Source organism: Palaemon carinicauda, chromosome 3, assembly GCF_036898095.1.
Source record: "Palaemon carinicauda isolate YSFRI2023 chromosome 3, ASM3689809v2, whole genome shotgun sequence".
Classification (NCBI taxonomy): Eukaryota; Metazoa; Arthropoda; class Malacostraca; order Decapoda; family Palaemonidae; genus Palaemon; species Palaemon carinicauda.
The window spans coordinates 171,316,543-171,335,056 of record NC_090727.1 but is presented as its reverse complement, the minus strand read 5'-3'; the positions used below and the strand labels follow the sequence as shown (position 1 = coordinate 171,335,056).

The following is an 18,514-nucleotide window of genomic DNA, read 5'->3' as shown; positions in this document are numbered from 1 at the left end:
AAATTAATAGAAGATAAAATGTAAAAAGTCCAAAGTCATTATCAAGCGAGTAAACTTCGACCAAGTTAAAAGGGTTGGGTGCTGCACTGTTGTTGTTCAGAGGCTGCTTTCCTCTGAGTAAGGGTAAAAGAGACTCTTTAGCTATGGTAAGCAGCTCTTCTAGGAGGACACTCCAAAATCAAACCATTGTTCTCTGGACTTGGGTAGTGCCATGGCCTGTGTACCATGGTCTTCCACTGTCTTGGGGTAGAGATCTCTTGCTTGTGGGTACACTTGGGCACACTATTCTATATTGTTTCTCTTCTTGTTATTTTGAAGTTTTTCTATTTCATATATGAAAGATTTATTTTAATGTTATTATTGTTCTTAAACTTGTCTTGTACTTAATCCAAAAACAAATTTATAAGATTTTTTCCCCTAGGCTACACCCATCCACATGGCACCAAACACGAATGCCGAGGAAGTCCTCACCGGATTGGAAGCCTGCACCAACTACCGGGTTTATATGTCAGTTGTGACTGTCTCCGGCTACGTCAGCGACGAGGTTAGCGTCAACTTCACAACCTCCGTCGAAGCACCTTCGGCTCCGCAAGAATTTCAAGCAGAGAGTGCAACGAAGACGTCGATCAGCTTACATTGGTTTGCACCTCGGGTGAGTGAATGTTTTGCGTAGCGCACCTCGGATGAGTGAATGTTTTGCGTAGCGCACCTCGAGTGAGTGAATGTTTTACGCAAGGTATACCTTGGTTTTACATGTGCGCCTCGGGTGAGTGAATGTTTTACGTAGCGCACCTCGGATGAGTGAATGTTCTGCGTGGCGCACCACGGGTGAGTGAATGTTTTGAGTAGTGCACCACGGGTGAGTGAATGTTTCGCGTAGCGCACCCCGGGTGAGTGAATGTTTCGCGTAGTGCACCTCGGGTGAGTGAAAGTTTTGCGTAGCGCACCTCGGATGAGTGAATGTTTTGCGTAGCGCACCTCGAGTGAGTGAATGTTTTATGCAAGGTATACCTTGGTTTTACATGTGCGCCTCGGGTGAGTGAATGTTTTACGTAGCGCACCTCGGATGAGTGAATGTTCTGCGTGGCGCACCACGGGTGAGTGAATGTTTTGTGTAGTGCACCACGGGTGAGTGAATGTTTCGCGTAGTGCACCTCGGGTGAGTGAATGTTTTGCGTAGCGCACCTCGGGTGAGTGAATGTTTTACGTAATGCACCTCGGGTAAGTGAATGTTCTGCGTGGCGCACCTCGGGTGAGTGAATATTTTACGTAGAGCATCTCGGGTGAGTGAATGTTTTACGTAATGCACCTCAGGGGAGTGAAGTTTTGCGTAGGGCACCTCGGATGAGTGAATGTTTTGCGTAGCACACCTCGGGTGAGTGAATGTTTTACGTAATGCACCTTGGGTGAGTGAATGTTTTGTATAGCACACCTCGGGTAAGTGAATGTTTCGAGTAGTGCACCTCGGGTGAGTATATGTTTTGCGTAGCGCATCTCGGGTGAGCGAATGTTTTGCGTAGTGCACCTCGGGTGAAAGAATGTTTTGCGTAGTGCACCTCGGGTGAGTGAATGTTTTGCGTAGCGCACCTCGGGTGAGTGAATGTTTTATGTAACGCACCTCGGGTAAGTGAATGTTCTGCGTGGCGCACCTCGGGTGAGTGAATATTTTACGTAGAGCATCTCGGGTGAGTGAATGTTTTACGTAATGCACCTCGCTTGAGTGAATGTTTTACGTAGCACACCTCAGGGGAGTGAAGTTTAGCGTAGGGCACCTCGGATGAGTGAATGTTTTGCGTAGCACACCTCGGGTGAGTGAATGTTTTACGTAATGCACCTTGGGTGTGTGAATGTTTTGTATAGCGCACCTCGGGTGAGTGAATGTTTTGTGTAGCGCACCTCGGGTGAGTGAATGTTTCGAGTAGTGCACCTCGGGTGAGTATATGTTTTGCGTAGCGCATCTCGGGTGAGCGACTGTTTTGCGTAGTGCACCTCGGGTGAAAGAAGGTTTTGCGTAGCGCACCTCGGGTAAGTGAATGTTTTGCGTAGCGCACCTCGGGTGAGTGAATGTTTTACGTAACGCACCTCGGGTAAGTGAATGTTCTGCGTGGCGCACCTCGGGTGAGTGAATATTTTACGTAGAGCATCTCGGGTGAGTGAATGTTTTACGTAATGCACCTCGCTTGAGTGAATGTTTTACGTAGCACACCTCAGGGGAGTGAAGTTTTGCGTAGGGCACCTCGGATGAGTGAATGTTTTACGTAGCACACCTCGGGTGAGTGAATGTTTTACGTAATGCACCTTGGGTGAGTGAATGTTTTGTATAGCGCACCTCGGGTGAGTGAATGTTTTATGTAGCGCACCTCGGGTGAGTGAATGTTTCGAGTAGTGCACCTCGGGTGAGTATATGTTTTGCGTAGCGCATCTCGGGTGAGTGAATGTTTTGCGTAGAGCACCTCGGGTGAAAGAATGTTTTGCGTAGCGCACCTCGGGTGAGTGAATGTTTTGCGTAGCGCACCTCGGGTGAGTGAATGTTTTACGTAACGCACCTCGGGTAATTGAATGTTCTGCGTGGCGCACCTCGGGTGAGTGAATATTTTACGTAGAGCATCTCGGGTGAGTGAATGTTTTACGTAGCACACCTCAGGGGAGTGAATGTTTTGCGTAGGGCACCTCGGATGAGTGAATGTTTTGCGTAGCACACCTCGGGTGAGTGAATGTTTTACGTAATGCACCTTGGGTGAGTGAATGTTTCGTATAGCGCACCTCGGAGGAGTGAATGTTTTGCGTAGCGCATCTCGGGTGACCGAATGTTTTGCGTAGTGCACCTCAGGTGAAAGAATGTTTTGCGTAGTGCACATCGGGTGAGTGAATATTTGGCATAGTGCACCTCGGGTGAGTGAATGTTTTGCGTATTGCACCTCGGGTGAATGAATGTTGTGCATAGCGCACCTCGGATGAGTGAATGTTTTATGCAAAGCCTAAAGATCTTTGTTTTACGTAGCACACCTCGGGTGAGTGAATGTTTTGCGTAGATTTGGAAGGAATGTTTCTACCGTTAACCTATTTTTATCAATAGTCAAGGTAGCTGAGGAAAACAGAATGCTATAAATCAAAGGTCCCCAACAGATAAAGAAGCCCAGTACAGAAAGTAAATAAGAGAGAGAAGTAACGAAAAACTATTAATGAGTTATAAAATATATCTAGAATAGTTACAACGTTGAATAGATAAGTCTTGTATAAATTGTAAACTAAGACTTATGGCAACCTGTTCAACAAATAAAGCATTTGCAACAAGTTTGAAATTCTGAAGTTCCACCCATTCAATAACCAGATTAGAAGAATATTGCACAATCTAGTTACAGCTGGAATAGTTTCTATAATACTGTGTAGTCATTTCATTTAATAGCAGATAGAGAATATTTACAGTAGTAAAACTTGCTGCACTTTACCTAAAATGTCTGCAAGAATGTTCTATCCCTAAAGCTTGTATAAACTTTATCATTACACGTATTAACAAAAAGAGAGATACAAAAGACCTGAAAAATTACCACCCAATAAGTTTACTCTCAGTAACATAGTATAATTACAAAGATCATATTAGGTCGAATAGAAAGACAACTAGACTTTATTCAACCATGAGAAGAAGGTTTTAGAAGCAGGTATTCATCAAATGACCAAATCCGTGTAATCAACAAACTAATAAAAGAATCAACTGAACATGACATTTACACAGTAGACTAGGAGAAAGCTTTTAATTCTGTCAAAACTTCAGCAGTCGTGACAACCTTTCAAAGAAAAAATATAGATGAATCTTACGGTAAAACACAAAGATATCTTCACAGGAAGTACAGCAATGCTAAGACTACATAAAAATAATGAAAAATTTCCGATTGAGAAAAGAGTTAGACAGGGAGACACCATCTCTCTAAATTATTTACAGCATGCATAGAAGTTTTTAAGAATTTGTATTGGGAAAATGTAGGAATTAACAGTAGTGAGGAGTAGCTTAACAACTTAAGATTTGCGGATGACATAGTTCTGTTTAGTGAATCATGGGATGAATTGCAAAAGATGGTAGTAGATTTGAATAGAGAAAAATGGCAAAAGATGATAAAGATTTGTATAGAGAAAGCAAAAGTTTAGGACTGAAATGAATGAGTAAAACTAAAACAATAATCTTCAATGAAAATGCAGAGATAACAAATAAGGGTTATGGATTAACATATACTGCAGATATTGTAAATTAATATACGTAACTAGGGCAGACAGTAAGTGTTTCCCCAGGACATTAGACCTAAGTTAAAAGAAGGATAAGCATAGGATGTAGAGGTTTTGGTAAACAAAAAGATATGAAATGTAAAATAACACTTTCTCTAAAATAAAGAAAAATATTTAATCAGATGGCCCAACCAGTATAAACTTATACATCAGAAACCTGGAGCCTTGCTAAATCCTCGGCACATAATGCAGTTACAACGCAAAGAGTTATGGAAAGAATAATGATGGGAATAACACTAAGAGACAGAAAAGGAGCAACATGGATACAAGTAAAGCTAAGTGGAGGATACTCTAACAACATAAAATGGGCATAGGCAAGACATATAATGAGAATGACTGATAATAAACGGACATTAAGAATAACACATTGGGTCCCTAGAGATTGTAAAAAAAAAAAAAAAAAAAATCAGGGGAAGAAAAGGCGACAGATTGATGAGCTAAAAAAAAGGGGGGGCACATTGGCATAGAAATACCATAAACAGACGCGAAGGAATGGATACATCTGAGGCCTTTGTTCTGCAGTGTACTAGTTACGGCTGATTATGATGATGATGATAAATATATACAGTATATGCATGTACGTACGGTATATTATATATATATATATATATATATATATATATATATATATATATATATATATATATATATATATATATATATATATATATATATATATATATATATATATATATATATATATACTGCTGATAGAAATAGTGTGATACTATAAGAACAAAAACATCAGAAAAGCACAAATCACATTCTTATGATTATATGTAACCTCAAAGATTCATATATTGAAAGGCAATGATAATAATTATACATGCAAAATATAATTTACATATAAAAATAATAACAGAATTTTAAGCAACACTTGTATGTGGTTAGAGAAGTTGCTATAACATGATCCAAGTTTTCTCATACAGTATATAAGATAATATATGGTAATATTGATACTGATCTTGATAAATTAATTTATCCCTGAAGACCAATCAACGCTGCGCGGCGTCCTACCGTTTGACTTGGTCTAGTGATTTTGACGAAGGTGCCATCTCCGTCGAAGATCCTACAAAGCCATTTGAAGTTAAGGTGAGTTTAATTCAACTTGTTATTTTCAATCAATTTATCAATTGTCTTATTTCGTAACTATGGAAGCATAAGCAAATATACTGGATGAAAATATAAAGTGCCACCTGAATATACAAAGATTACTTCATTTCAAAACAATAGTACCATTCACTCGTTACTGAATTTCATTCCATTTTCTAGTGGGTCATTCATTTATTCTTTCATGAATACAATCATACTCTCGGCCCTCGTTTATCAAATACGCATTTCTTTTCTCTTTACGCCCCGCAGAAAACAATTGACGGTCTGAATCCCTGTACTGTGTACGCCTTCAGCCTCTCGGCCATAACAGCTTCAGGAGAACGAAGTGAAGAAGCAAAGCTAGAAGCGACTACTTTGTGTTAACCGATGACCATTTCTTTCTTACCTTTTTATTGCTTTCAGAAAACTGGAAATGCCAAATAAAAATTAGAGAAATCTCTTTAACTTCACAAAATTAGATCTACACGGTTTAAATCTGAAGGCAGGTTTCTCTCATCTCTCATTCCCAAGCACAATAGTTTGGGTATTTCCATTCTAAGTAAACTGAAATAATAAAATATAATATGATTTTATGGTTAATAAGAAATAAGATATTTCCCTCCTTATCAATTATATCTTACTTTGAAACTAAAATATATCAAATGTGGTCAAAGCAGAAAGCTGAAGTGGAGTTGTTTTTATGTTTTTTGGTGGGTGAGCGCTTACTTTAAGAAAGCTGTATAGTCAGTAAATACAATTCCTCCGTATAGTTGTATAATACAAATTACATAGCTTTATTTTGTAAAACAGAATGTATCATGGTCTTAGCAAGTGCACATCATTGAAGATATTTCATGAAACTATTCAACTTTATTGTAATATTTGGAATCAATATTAAAATTCTAATCAAATATGTAATCTTAAGCATAATAAATATTCGTTAAGTAAACTATAGAATAAGAAATCAGAATGACCCCTTCCTTGTGCAAACTAAAGTGATTAATTGTAATACGTTTTTCATATACCCAAAATAAATGTTACAAGTTTACGAGCATCTCATTTTTACTATAAACCTTTTTCATGTTATTACAACTGATATAAGATACAATATATATATATATATATATATATATATATATATATATATATATATATATATATATATATATATATATATATATATATATATATATATATATATATATATATGTGTGTGTGTGTGTGTGTGTGTGTGTTAATGTACGCGACCCGTGAACACATATTTAACCCTTCCTAACCCCTCCCCCTTTCCTCTCGTGGTACCCCCCCCCCTCTCTCTCTCTCTCTCTCTCTCTCTCTAATGAGGCGCATTTGCACCGACTCGCAGCGGTGCCCTTTTAGCTCGGAAAAGTTTCCTAATCGCTGATTGGTTAGAATTATCTTGTCCAACCAATCTGCGATCAGGAAACTTTTCAGAGCTAAAAGTGCACCCCAGCGTGTCGGTGCAAATATGCCTCACTAAGAAAAATTGACTATAGAGGCCGGCATTGCTCTCATGCACTGGCCTGAGGTTGAGTTTAAAGCATTTCCCTATATTACGTCCTTAATCCGGACAACATACATCAATTACACAGTGTTATTTGCAAAATACCTAAGAATGTATACGATAAACTGATCTTGTAGGTCCTGTAATAAGGTTCCCCTGCGTGATGTGACCAGGAAAGCATTCTTTTTAGAGTAAGTGAAGTAGACAAACTTAACATATAAATGGCAAGTGGCAACTTAAGCCTTCTCTCTTCTCAGAGCGCTAAGCCCAAGGTCTTGGCTGAGCCATTGTCCTTCAATCGAGTTCATCGTTTACCTCGTTCAATACTTGTGCGTCACATAGCCTATATACTGTACTTGTGAAAACATGAGTGGCCACAATCCATGTAATCGTATTTCCAAAATTCTCAGGACGAAACTGAAGTTGAAACTTGTGAAACACAGGAAGTAGAAAAAATTATGAATTCATGTGAATCATCTGATTACATATCATAGGTGTTTATTCTATTAATTACTTATCTTAAGAAGATAACGATGACTAATACTTGAAAATGTAAAAATAGACAAAAGTGTAATGATATGCGCATACTGCCTCAAATCTATTATTTAGTTATTACCGATAACGAAGTTGCTGTCCAGGACACCTTAATAATCTCTTCTGATAAGAAACACGAAGAACCACAATGCACATTTATATCGTTTGATAGTGGTATACACTTGGATTTAGACATTACACATATCAGTGACAGACTTCGATGAAACAGATTGTTCCGAATTAGAAAACTAAATCATTTGATTTACCCGGTTAGACGAGCATGCTCTTTGATTTCGTGGTGAAGCCACCTGTAAACGTCTTAACCGCTTGAAAACTTAACTAAGCGCTTGCGGAAATCCCTGCGGAGTCTGTCTTGTTCTTGTCACTTGTGAGCCGTGAATGCTCAGCAGTCAGACCCACACCACTCGCTACGTTGCTCTTGCACCACACTAAAAGTAAGCAGTTGCTCGCTAGCACTCGCTGTGGAAAGGTTTATTTACTGTATTTCATTGTGCTTGGCCTTTCCTAGGCCGTATTAAAATATGTTTGTGTCTTGTGGAATGCATGGAATTGTTATTCCATGTCTCATTGTAATCTAGCTGTAACCTGTTAAGATTTGCAGCGAAATTAATCTCCTCATGAGTCATCTTCAACTGGTGATACGGGAATGGGATCCGTGCGCCTTAATAATTGATCAAATACAGTGATTGGTTGACTTTTACTAAGTGTTTGCAATCAAGTGTCACTGATATTATTCCAGTGTCCTTATTTGTGCGAGCTTAGGGGTAGAATAATCATTCATAAAGAACTACGAAAGATAATCTTTTTAGGATTGAGTCAAGTCCGATCACGTTTTCTTTACACTTCTGCTGTGCGGTCACCCAAAACAAAAGCCCAAACCATGAATCCAATATAATCGGTGGCCATGATATAATACTATTCTAATTTATTTACATTATTGGTTTATTACAGTAGAAATATTACACAAAATTATTTAAACAAATGACATTGAAAATAAAACTGAAATATTGAACTACGTTCTAACTAGTATAGGCCTAAGTGAATAGTTGATTGAGTGTCATTAAACAATTTAAATCAAACTTTATTTACATCGGGATTTGTAACTTATGTTTATTATTGGATTATTATATATATATATATATATATATATATATATATATATATATATATATATATATATATATATATATATATATATATATATATATATATATATATATATATTAGTGTACAGACAATTGCATGAATCATTGGATATCATCTTAGAAACATTTCGATGAATGTTCCAATTGGATAATTATCATTAATCCTGTTATTACTGTATTACTGGAAGGGACTATTGCTGCTAGGTTGTCTCTTAAATCCGAAGTACAGTTTGGAGGAAAGTTGCAAGATAAACAGGGAAGCAAGGTAGGATAACCCTTGCAACTGATTGGTTGCATAGTAAAACCAGCTTTCAAAATATGTGCAATGATTTGTCATAATATGAGAACTGTATGTACAAAGTAACCGAGAAATGCGGTATACATGAAAACCTTCAAATTATGTCAGAAAAAAATAACTTGTAGACATTTCTTATCGCAATGTTATGATGGTGTGGTGATATGATTTGACAATTAAGTGTGTTTCAGGGGCAGAGGCGTTGGGCTACGTCATAATATTCGTCAAGTATTGTACTTCCTGATAAACAAATCACGAGGTTCTGTATTTTTTTTTCTCCTTTTTCCGAAAGCAAGGCTCTAGCTTTTTCTGTTCAGTAGGTTGAATCGGTGAACTGTAGTTCAAACATTTTGTAAATTATTTTCTGATGAAAAGGTTGATATAATTCTCGTTTTATAGTTTATATGTGACTGAACTACTTTAACATTGTTATTGATCTTAAAATATTTTATTTTTCTATCTATTACTTATATATTTATTTGTAATTTCCCTGTTTCTTTTCCTCACTGGGCTACTTTAGCTTTTGGAGCCCAGGGCTCATAGCATTCTGCCTTTCCAACCAGGGTTATAGTAATGATATTGATTACAATGCTAAGGTGATGTTTACGATGGATATTCTATATATTTTTTTCGTATAGACGCTCGAGGACAAAGAAAGAAAGCCTCTGGGAATTAATTTATGTACGCCTACACACTGAATTTTGACTGACATTTTATTCTACGATCTACATGCCCTTCGTGTTACTTTACTTACGTTTTGCTCATGCAAAGTAGGAACAAAATTATATAGAAACAATTTCTACCTAGTCTACTCGGGATTATACTTCGATTTTGGCAGCTTCAAAAAACTCTGTTGAATCACAAATATCTCTCTCTCTCTCTCTCTCTCTCTCTCTCTCTCTCTCTCTCTCTCTCTCTCTCTCTCTCTCTCTCTCTCTCTCTCTCTCTCTCTCTCTCTCTCTCTCTCTCTCTCTCTCTCTTAAATGCCTACGAGAATTGACCATGTGGAAATACTTAAGCTACAATCGAAAAAAGATTTATGAAGAGTATATATTCAATTTCATGTAACTTATCTCTTTGCAACTTTCCAATTTTTGTTTCTTATGCTATGTGAATGTGTGTGTGAGAGAGAGAGAGAGAGAGAGAGAGAGAGAGAGAGAGAGAGAGAGAGAGAGAGAGAGAGAGAGATACGCATACCCAAGTGGTACATAATAATAAAAAGCTGTGGCCAGTTATAGAACACATTCACACAAATGTAATTTTTTATTAGAGGTTTATTTTGTTTGTTTCACCAAATGAATGAGCGATGTGTTTTGTAAATATGTGTTTACAGAGATTAAGGAATATGTTTATAAGATCGAATTAGTCATATCTATATATATTGAGATTACAGTTTTTTCCTGTTCGGGGAGAGAGAGAGAGAGAGAGAGAGAGAGAGAGAGAGAGAGAGAGAGAGAGAGAGAGAGAGAGAGAGAGAGAGAGAGAGAATACAAAATGCTATGGAACCATAATGCAGTTACTATTGCTTTGTTCTTTTTTATGCGTGTATATTCTTGTTGGCAGGAGTGTGAAAATATGATAATGTGTAATTTTTACTAATGAAAGAAAATGACACAGTAATTTTATTTAAACAAGAAATTAATACATATATAAATGAAAAACAAGTTAATATATGATAATAATACCGCTTTATACATTACTAACTATATATATATATATATATATATATATATATATATATATATATATATATATATATATATATATATATATATATATATATATAGAAGGTGTTCGTTATTGTATGGCAAAACTAGAAGTCACCTGATTGAAGAAAAGGCCGTATATTTACTGCAATATAGGTGCATTGCTTGTGCTACAGTGATAGCCTAACTTTTTAAAATATCTAATTACTACGTTTTCAAACAAACATAAAAACACATATGATATGCTTACTTTTTTTCAGAACTAGCCTACTATACTCATTTTTTTTAATAAGGCGCATTTGCACCGACTCGCAGTGGTGCCCTTTTAACTCGGACAAGTTTCCTGCTATCTGATTGGTTAGAATTATCTTCTCTAACCATTCAGCAAGCAGGAATCCTTTCTGAGCTAAAAGGGAACCACTGCGAGTCGGTGCAAATCTTCCTCACTAAAAAGAATTGACTATAGTGACTGTTGACATTATGCGACTGGGAAATTTCCTTTGAATCCGAGTCACTGGGTGTAAACATGTAAATTGTATTATAAGAGCATTTTTGCTTGACTTAGCAAAGCACTAACAAATGTACTACTTAATCTTTTACGCTTTTTATGGCAATAACAAACGCTGAGGACAAAATTACAATTATTATGAGAATCTTAAATAATACTTTTATGATATATTAAGTTAAAACGTAAGTTGAGATAATATTGTACGTGTTATTAGCTTTGGCAATGTTCAATGGTTTTCGTAAACTCTTCTTTCAATTTCATGGTTTGTCAGTTTATGTATTGTCGATTTTCTGCAACGAATTCGCAACGCCCAATCTTATCCTGTCTCCTTGATTTTGCAACGAAAATAAAATTTTCCTTTATCTGATTAACGAGGGTCCTAACTTCATTCATATATTTTTTATAGTTTAATCTTATGTTAAGCATATTAACCTAATTTTCACGACTAAATTGGCCTTGCTCATGTCCATTAACCTAGGCTAATACAGGTCTGTAAGTCATTCTCTTCAGTAAATATACATTTTTTTCATTACTTTTCCATTATTGTTTTTTTTTTCTATTCCAGTACCCTTAACCCACAAGTTCTTATTTCTATTTTTTCAATGATTCTGCAACTCCCAATTATTGTAATACTTCAGTTTTATTCTGTTAACCCTTTACCAATATAGAAGTCAGTAGGTTACGTTTGCTTTATACCAGGACACGATAATATAAAGCCATTATGCTCTGTAAAGAACGGTCTGATGTAACATTTTATAGACAGCAAAGGAAACTGAAGTCAAGTTCGTTGATGTGGTTATACGGACCCGTGGAGAGATGGTCACATTGATCGGTGACGCGGAAGCGGGATTATGACACTCGTCCGGACCAGGCAGTGGTGAAAGGGTTGTTGTTTAAAGGCAAATATCTTTTATTTCTTTTAATTTTTTTCATTATTATAGTTTTCCATATAATTGTTGCCTATTAATTACCGTTGGTCTGCTCATACAACTCTTATGATTAACTTTCCGGAAAATATTTAAGGCAAAAGATTAATGAATTGCCTCACTAACTGACAAGGGCAATTAAATTAACAAATTTTTTTTTCTCTCTCTCTCTCTCTCTCTCTCTCTCTCTCTCTCTCTCTCTCTCTCTCTCTCTCTCTCTCTCTCTCTCTCTCTCTCTCTCTCTCTCTCTCTCTCTCTCTCGGTTAACATGTTCAACATAAAATTAATTAAACTATTAAAAATGTATGGATGAAGTTAGATCCTTCGTAAACCAGATAAAAGGAAAATTTATTTTCATTGCAAAATTTAGAGGACAAGATAGGATTGGACGTAGCGAAATCGTAGCAGAAAATTAGCAAAATACATAAAGACAAAAAATAAAATTGAAAACGTATCACCCGTTCGTTTTACATTGCCTTGCATATAGCAATAGCAAGACACGGGCTATTGCATGAAATGAAAGAGGAGTTTAAGAAAACCACTGCACGTTGCCAAAGCTAATAGCACGTACAATATTATCTTAACTTACGTTTTAACGTAATATACTGTGAATGTATTAATTAAGATTATCATAATAATTGTAATTTTGTCCTCAGTATTTGTTATTACCACCATAAAAAGCGTAAAAATTATGAGAATAGAATAAAAAAGTTTTCACATCTCGAAGTTCATAGAGCGCCAGCAAACATGTTTTGGCGAGAGAGCTATCATGAAGAACCATAGCAAAATAATACGGTTTATATCAATTTCACTACATTTGTGATATATATATATATATATATATATATATATATATATATATATATATATATATATATATATATAATATATATATATATATATATATATATTTATATATATATATATATATATATATATATATATATATATAAAATTTATATATATGTATATATTTATATATATATATATATATATATATATATATATATATATATATATATATATATATATATATATGAATAACACTATGAGAAATAAAAAGAACAACATGTGTGGAGAATTTTTTAATGGTTACGTTCTGAGTGGGAACTTAGTCCGGGAAAGTCTCCTTATAACAGTTACATAAAGTTCAACAGGGGAGGATAGGAGCACTTACTCTCGGGGCACAAACACCCTGCTAATACTTTACTGTCACAATTCACTAACCATCACTCACATACAAAAGGGAAATTTTACTGTCCAGAGGCCTAAGCACTCCACACGTAGGATTGAGAATAAATTATGGCCTACTCTAGCTTTGTCAGGTCTATAGTCATTTCATTCTCAGGCTCTGTTCCGGCTCCGTCCCAGCTACCCCAATGAAATGCTGGACAGTTATTTTACGTTAATGTAAGGTAGACAAAATCCAAAATGGGAGCAGTGATGTAAAGTAGTTTAAAAGTTTAAAGATAAGGATCTTTACCTTCGAAGCAAATATGTTAATGCAAAGTACCTCGCTGTTACCACCTATAGACTTACTCTTTAAATATTGGGTATTTTGTCCCGTGATCAACTATTCATTTCACACATTAAAATAAATGAGGGAGCAAAAATACTAAGGAGGTTTAATTAACCTAATATTGATTTATTCACAAGTTGACATTAAAACAAAACAGACATCTTAACACAAAAAATGGTATCAAAAGAGATGCAATTAAAATAATGAAAATGATGGGTTAGACACGTGGTCTTCAACAATCAAAAATCAAATGGGGCCTGGCACGTGGCCCACGTGACCCCGAGACTATGCTAGTCTCCAAGCAAGAAATAATAATGGAAAAATATTTACACACAATCCCACCGCACACAGTCCGAATAGTGTAATTAGCCAGGTTCCCTATCAAGTTAAAATTAGTCTAAGCTAATAAAAAATGGGGGAAAACTAAATGGCCATTGATGTAGTACCTGCACTCCTTTAAAGATTAGTCCTATGCCCGTGGTGGCTGTTGACCTGGTTGTCGCACTAATCTCTTGCCTGGCTCACCCCAAGAATTCTCACTGTAGCTGTAACTAGGTACATCAGGGTCCTCTTCTTCTCAATCTCTCCGACCGGCAGCAACCTTTTGTGAGTCGAGTTTTGGGAGAGAGGGGGGGGGGGGTGAGCCAGAAGTGCTCGGGTTCAATGACCAGGCAGGTCAGCAGGCTAGGGCAGCTTCTCGTAGAAAGGGGTCGACCCTACGGTCGAAGAGATCACCTGGCTTCACCTTTCCAGACAGGTGAAGAGCTTGATGCGCATGGTAATCCATTGGGGTTGCCATATCGGGACTTCAGGACAGGGCAATATATTGTTGAAAGGAGTGCAGAGGAGGCAGGATTTTGTACTAAATACTCAGATAAATCTTGCTGCTCTGAGGGAGGTTACATATACAGCAATCCTACCTATTCTGGCTTGCTAAAAATTAATATTTAAAATGATTAATTAGCAATGGACTGGTACGATGGGCATACATCTTAAAATTAACAAACCTTAATTGGTATTGAGAAATACAAGATGCATTAATTCAGCAGTATTGAAATTTATATAAAATGTGCAGTTTAGGAATTTAATCTCGACCCATGTAGTTTAAGGAAAGAACCAACATACGCCGGGGTTACCACTAAGGCCATCTGTTGTGCGTATCTACGCTGTGACGTCACGAGCTTGGCGTGCGCCACTGTCAACAAGTTTAGGTTAGTCCTCCCTATATTTTGTTAAAGAAAACTAGATGTAGGAGAGAATGTTTAAGGGGTAGCTATAGTATTAGTAGAAGAGAGCTAAAAATACGATTAAAAGAAGAAGAGTGAAGAAAATTCTTCACACCCTGGGGATAAAGGGGAGAAAAAAGGAAGAGGGGTTAGTTCCGGCAAATGTGATTCAACTACTTGTTAGTATGAGTGAGATAAGGTTACTGGCTGAATGATGAGTGAAGTTGTTCTTCACATCATCGTCCGTTTAAAGTTAACAAAACGTCTTTAACGTTAATTGAAAACAATTGAATCAAAAGTTATGCTTTCACGTGAATTTGGGGAAAATTGAACCACGCAGGCAATGTTTCACGGAAGCGTTAATATAAGCAAATGCTCAGTGTTAACTTGAAACGTACGATGCAATAGTAATTAAAGGATTAAAAACACTCAATTCTTCCCACCCTAGGGGTACGGATAGAGCAAACAAAACGTATGCCAATAACGGTCGAGTTCAGCAACAAGTCAGGCCAAATGACAAATTAAAATTATGGGGGTGAATCCCAATCCCGGTCTGACACCCAACGTTTTACATTAAATGATTTTACATATAAAATGACTGGCGTGCTGAAAGCTTTGAATTTGTCGCCTGACAAAAGGAGAAAGGTTACCTCCTTCTCGGCGTTAAAAGGTGAAAAGTTCTTTGACACTAGCCTGAATGATAAAATGAGACAAACTAGGTCCCTGGGGACATCGTATTTCTGACAACTAAGGTCTTGGATGTCATCTTCAAGGGAAACGTTTGCAAGGTGAACATTAAAAACAATACTTAATTTCAGCACGAGCTGAAGGATGTCAGGGGGATTATGGCAACATGACAAGCTGTCCATGCAAAAATTAAATTTACGCTTTGAGGTTAAAGCAAGTGATTGACCTGGAAAATGCTGCTGTACGACTTGGCAATAATAATAATAAATGCTTACAGTTGCGCCATATAAAACTGAATAAAAACAATGAATGATGTTCATGGTACCGTTATCCTCAAGCAAAGTGAATCGTAAACAGGCTCTAAGCTCCGGTGCTAGGTCTACATGTGTGACCTTCGCTAAATCCGCCGTCAGTGCACAAGGTTCATTTCTGACAACTAAGGTCTTAACCTTGCGATCACGCGGCTCTTTCTGAGGGCGGTTTTCAAATCCTGACGTGGATGGTTTAGTGTCACCACGGGTTAGAGCGGAAGTTACTGGCTTAAGAACTGGACAGTCAGGCAACGTGAGCACTGGTCCATGGGATGATACGACTTTAATGATTGAATCTACAACCGGTACAGGCCTCTGCTGGCCATCACGCACACGGTTAAGTTGGGTGGTATTTGTGCTACCACTTGGGGGGTCCATGTTAAGACAATGAATGGGGTTTTCTCCGGGACGGACTGTCACCGGCGGCAAAGACAAAGGGGGTTGAGGGCGATTAAACGCTGGTGGCTTAAGGTTCGGAGATGAGGACAGAGCAGGTGGGGCTGATTCAAAATTACTAATCGTATGCCATGTTGGCAACATAGTATTGGAATGTGAAGATTGAACAGGTTGGGGAGTTGTTGCAAAATTAATTACATTGTGCTTGACTGCCGATACGTTAGAAGTAACAATTAGGGGACGTGTCACTGAAGGTGTTGCATTCGAAGAAGAACAAGACTGATTATCTTTAATTATTAAATTGGGATGGGCCATGAGGCTATTAAAAGCAATCTCAATTTTACTTGAACAGGCAGCAAGCACTGGATAATTTAATTTAACAATAGGATGGCCGTAATGACGTCTCCAAAAATTCTTGTAATTAAAAAGTTCATCTCTTACTTTACCAATAAGGGTTTTAAAATGATTTACGGCTTCTGAACCCATGCTGGGAAAATCTACAGAAGCCAGACCATGAAGTGCGAGGTCTGCGTCCTCACAAACAAAGGTGAATGTTAATTCCTGTTCCTTAAGCCTAGCGTTTATCTCCTCGGGGCTAAGCGTTTCCGCCTTAGGCGGTGAAGGGTTGTTTACGTTAAACATGAAGTCCGCCATCTTGGAATGACCACGTTTGATGAACGGATTCGTAAAAGCAAACAAGGGGTAACTGAATTTTCAAAGGAACGTGAAAATGAAACGTTACAAATTTGCACGTGTGATAAATGAATATTTAAATTTACTCATGATGGGAGGAAAATTGTTTAAATGATAAATCAAAATGTAAATCACAAAATTACTTTAACATTCAAAGTGACCGGGTCCAACAAAGCAGACGATGCCCAGGTCACGTGACTTTAGACTTTGCTAAAAATGAATTATTTACGCACGTGGCGATAATGACTAATCAATTTACTTTAAAGTAGAACATATTAGAAAGCACATGGCTTATGAATGCAAAGATTGAAGTTAAAAGTTAAAATAACAGGTCGAGGCTGACACTGTTGTGACGATTTCACAATTACGGGCGCACTAAGGCAACCACTGAACTATTCAAAATGTAGATTGGCGCACAAGGCAGCGACTTTAAAGAGCACTCTCGTGGAGGCTAAACAAATATAAAATTTCCCTCACGCGGAGGTAAAACAAAAATATCCTCGCTAAAGGACAAAAACAATATTTCCTCGCTAAAGGAAATTAAATTAACTACACGCAGTAATTTACTTACGGTAGCAAACAATTACGAACCCTTAGTTTGGGCTGTAAACAAGATCCGCCATCTCGGAACAAACACGTGGAATGAAACGGACTTGGTGTTATTAAGTTTCTACGTTATTTTTAAGAACACTTAAAATTATGCTGCGCCAATTAGCTCTTTAGGACAAGGACACGTGCTAGGTATACGGGAAACTTTAGTTAGAAAAGTTAATGTTGGTTAGGGAAGGTAAACGACACAAAGGAAGGTAGACCAAGGTACAAAATGTTACAAATTAGATGCTTAGCTAGCAAAATTAGTTGACAGAACGAGTACACCGGCGCTCTAGCTGAGCAGTAAACACGGGCGTCTGAACAACAAAAAACCTTAGTTCAAGTAGCTTAGAACTTTCTGGTGTAAGTGGATTCCGCCACAACACGTGGGTGAACGGATCCGAGATTAAGTGAAGTTCCTACGACAAATTCTAGTCTTTCTGTAGAGAACATTCAAGCAACAAATTAACCTGGTTACGTAGTTCTTTCCTTAAACACGTGGACGATACAAAAAGATCATGTTGATTACAAATTTCTCTTCCCAATTAAAGTCTGGGCATTACACATTCGACAAACTGGCTGTGTGCGTGTGGGTAAGTGATATAGCGAGTTACTATATGCTTAATCAAGCTGATTAATTACGTTAATGCTTCACAAGTCAAAGGTAAAAGATCCGGTTCGAAGGACCACTCGTGTGGAGAATTTTTTAATGGTTACGTTCTGAGTGGGAACTTAGTCCGGGAAAGTCTCCTTATAACAGTTACATAAAGTTCAACAGGGGAGGATAGGAGCACTTACTCTCGGGGCACAAACACCCTGCTAATACTTTACTGTCACAATTCACTAACCATCACTCACATACAAAAGGGAAATTTTACTGTCCAGAGGCCTAAGCACTCCACACGTAGGATTGAGAATAAATTATGGCCTACTCTAGCTTTGTCAGGTCTATAGTCATTTCATTCTCAGGCTCTGTTCCGGCTCCGTCCCAGCTACCCCAATGAAATGCTGGACAGTTATTTTACGTTAATGTAAGGTAGACAAAATCCAAAATGGGAGCA

The 18,514-nt window shown here is 37.3% G+C and overlaps 2 protein-coding genes across 5 annotated transcripts in view; both read left to right on the top strand.

The window, feature by feature from the left end:
* Nucleotides 1-6,351, top strand: part of LOC137635325 (uncharacterized) — a 51,076-nt gene extending 44,725 nt beyond the window's left edge. The window contains 3 exon segments of the mRNA XM_068367793.1: nucleotides 422-652; nucleotides 5,269-5,370; nucleotides 5,641-6,351. Of these exon segments, the coding sequence (XP_068223894.1) occupies nucleotides 422-652; nucleotides 5,269-5,370; nucleotides 5,641-5,754 (447 nt within the window). The 3' untranslated portion in view covers nucleotides 5,755-6,351.
* A 1,095-nt stretch (nucleotides 6,352-7,446) lies between these two features.
* Nucleotides 7,447-18,514, top strand: part of LOC137638775 (uncharacterized) — a 36,255-nt gene continuing 25,187 nt past the window's right edge. The window contains exon 1 of one of the 4 annotated variants that reach the window (XM_068371136.1): nucleotides 7,447-7,884. The gene's annotated coding sequence lies outside the window, so the exon portion shown is untranslated. Of the gene's footprint in view, nucleotides 7,931-8,015; nucleotides 8,039-18,514 lie in introns of those variants that run through there. The other 3 variants (XM_068371137.1, XM_068371139.1, XM_068371140.1) reach the window with 3 other exon arrangements.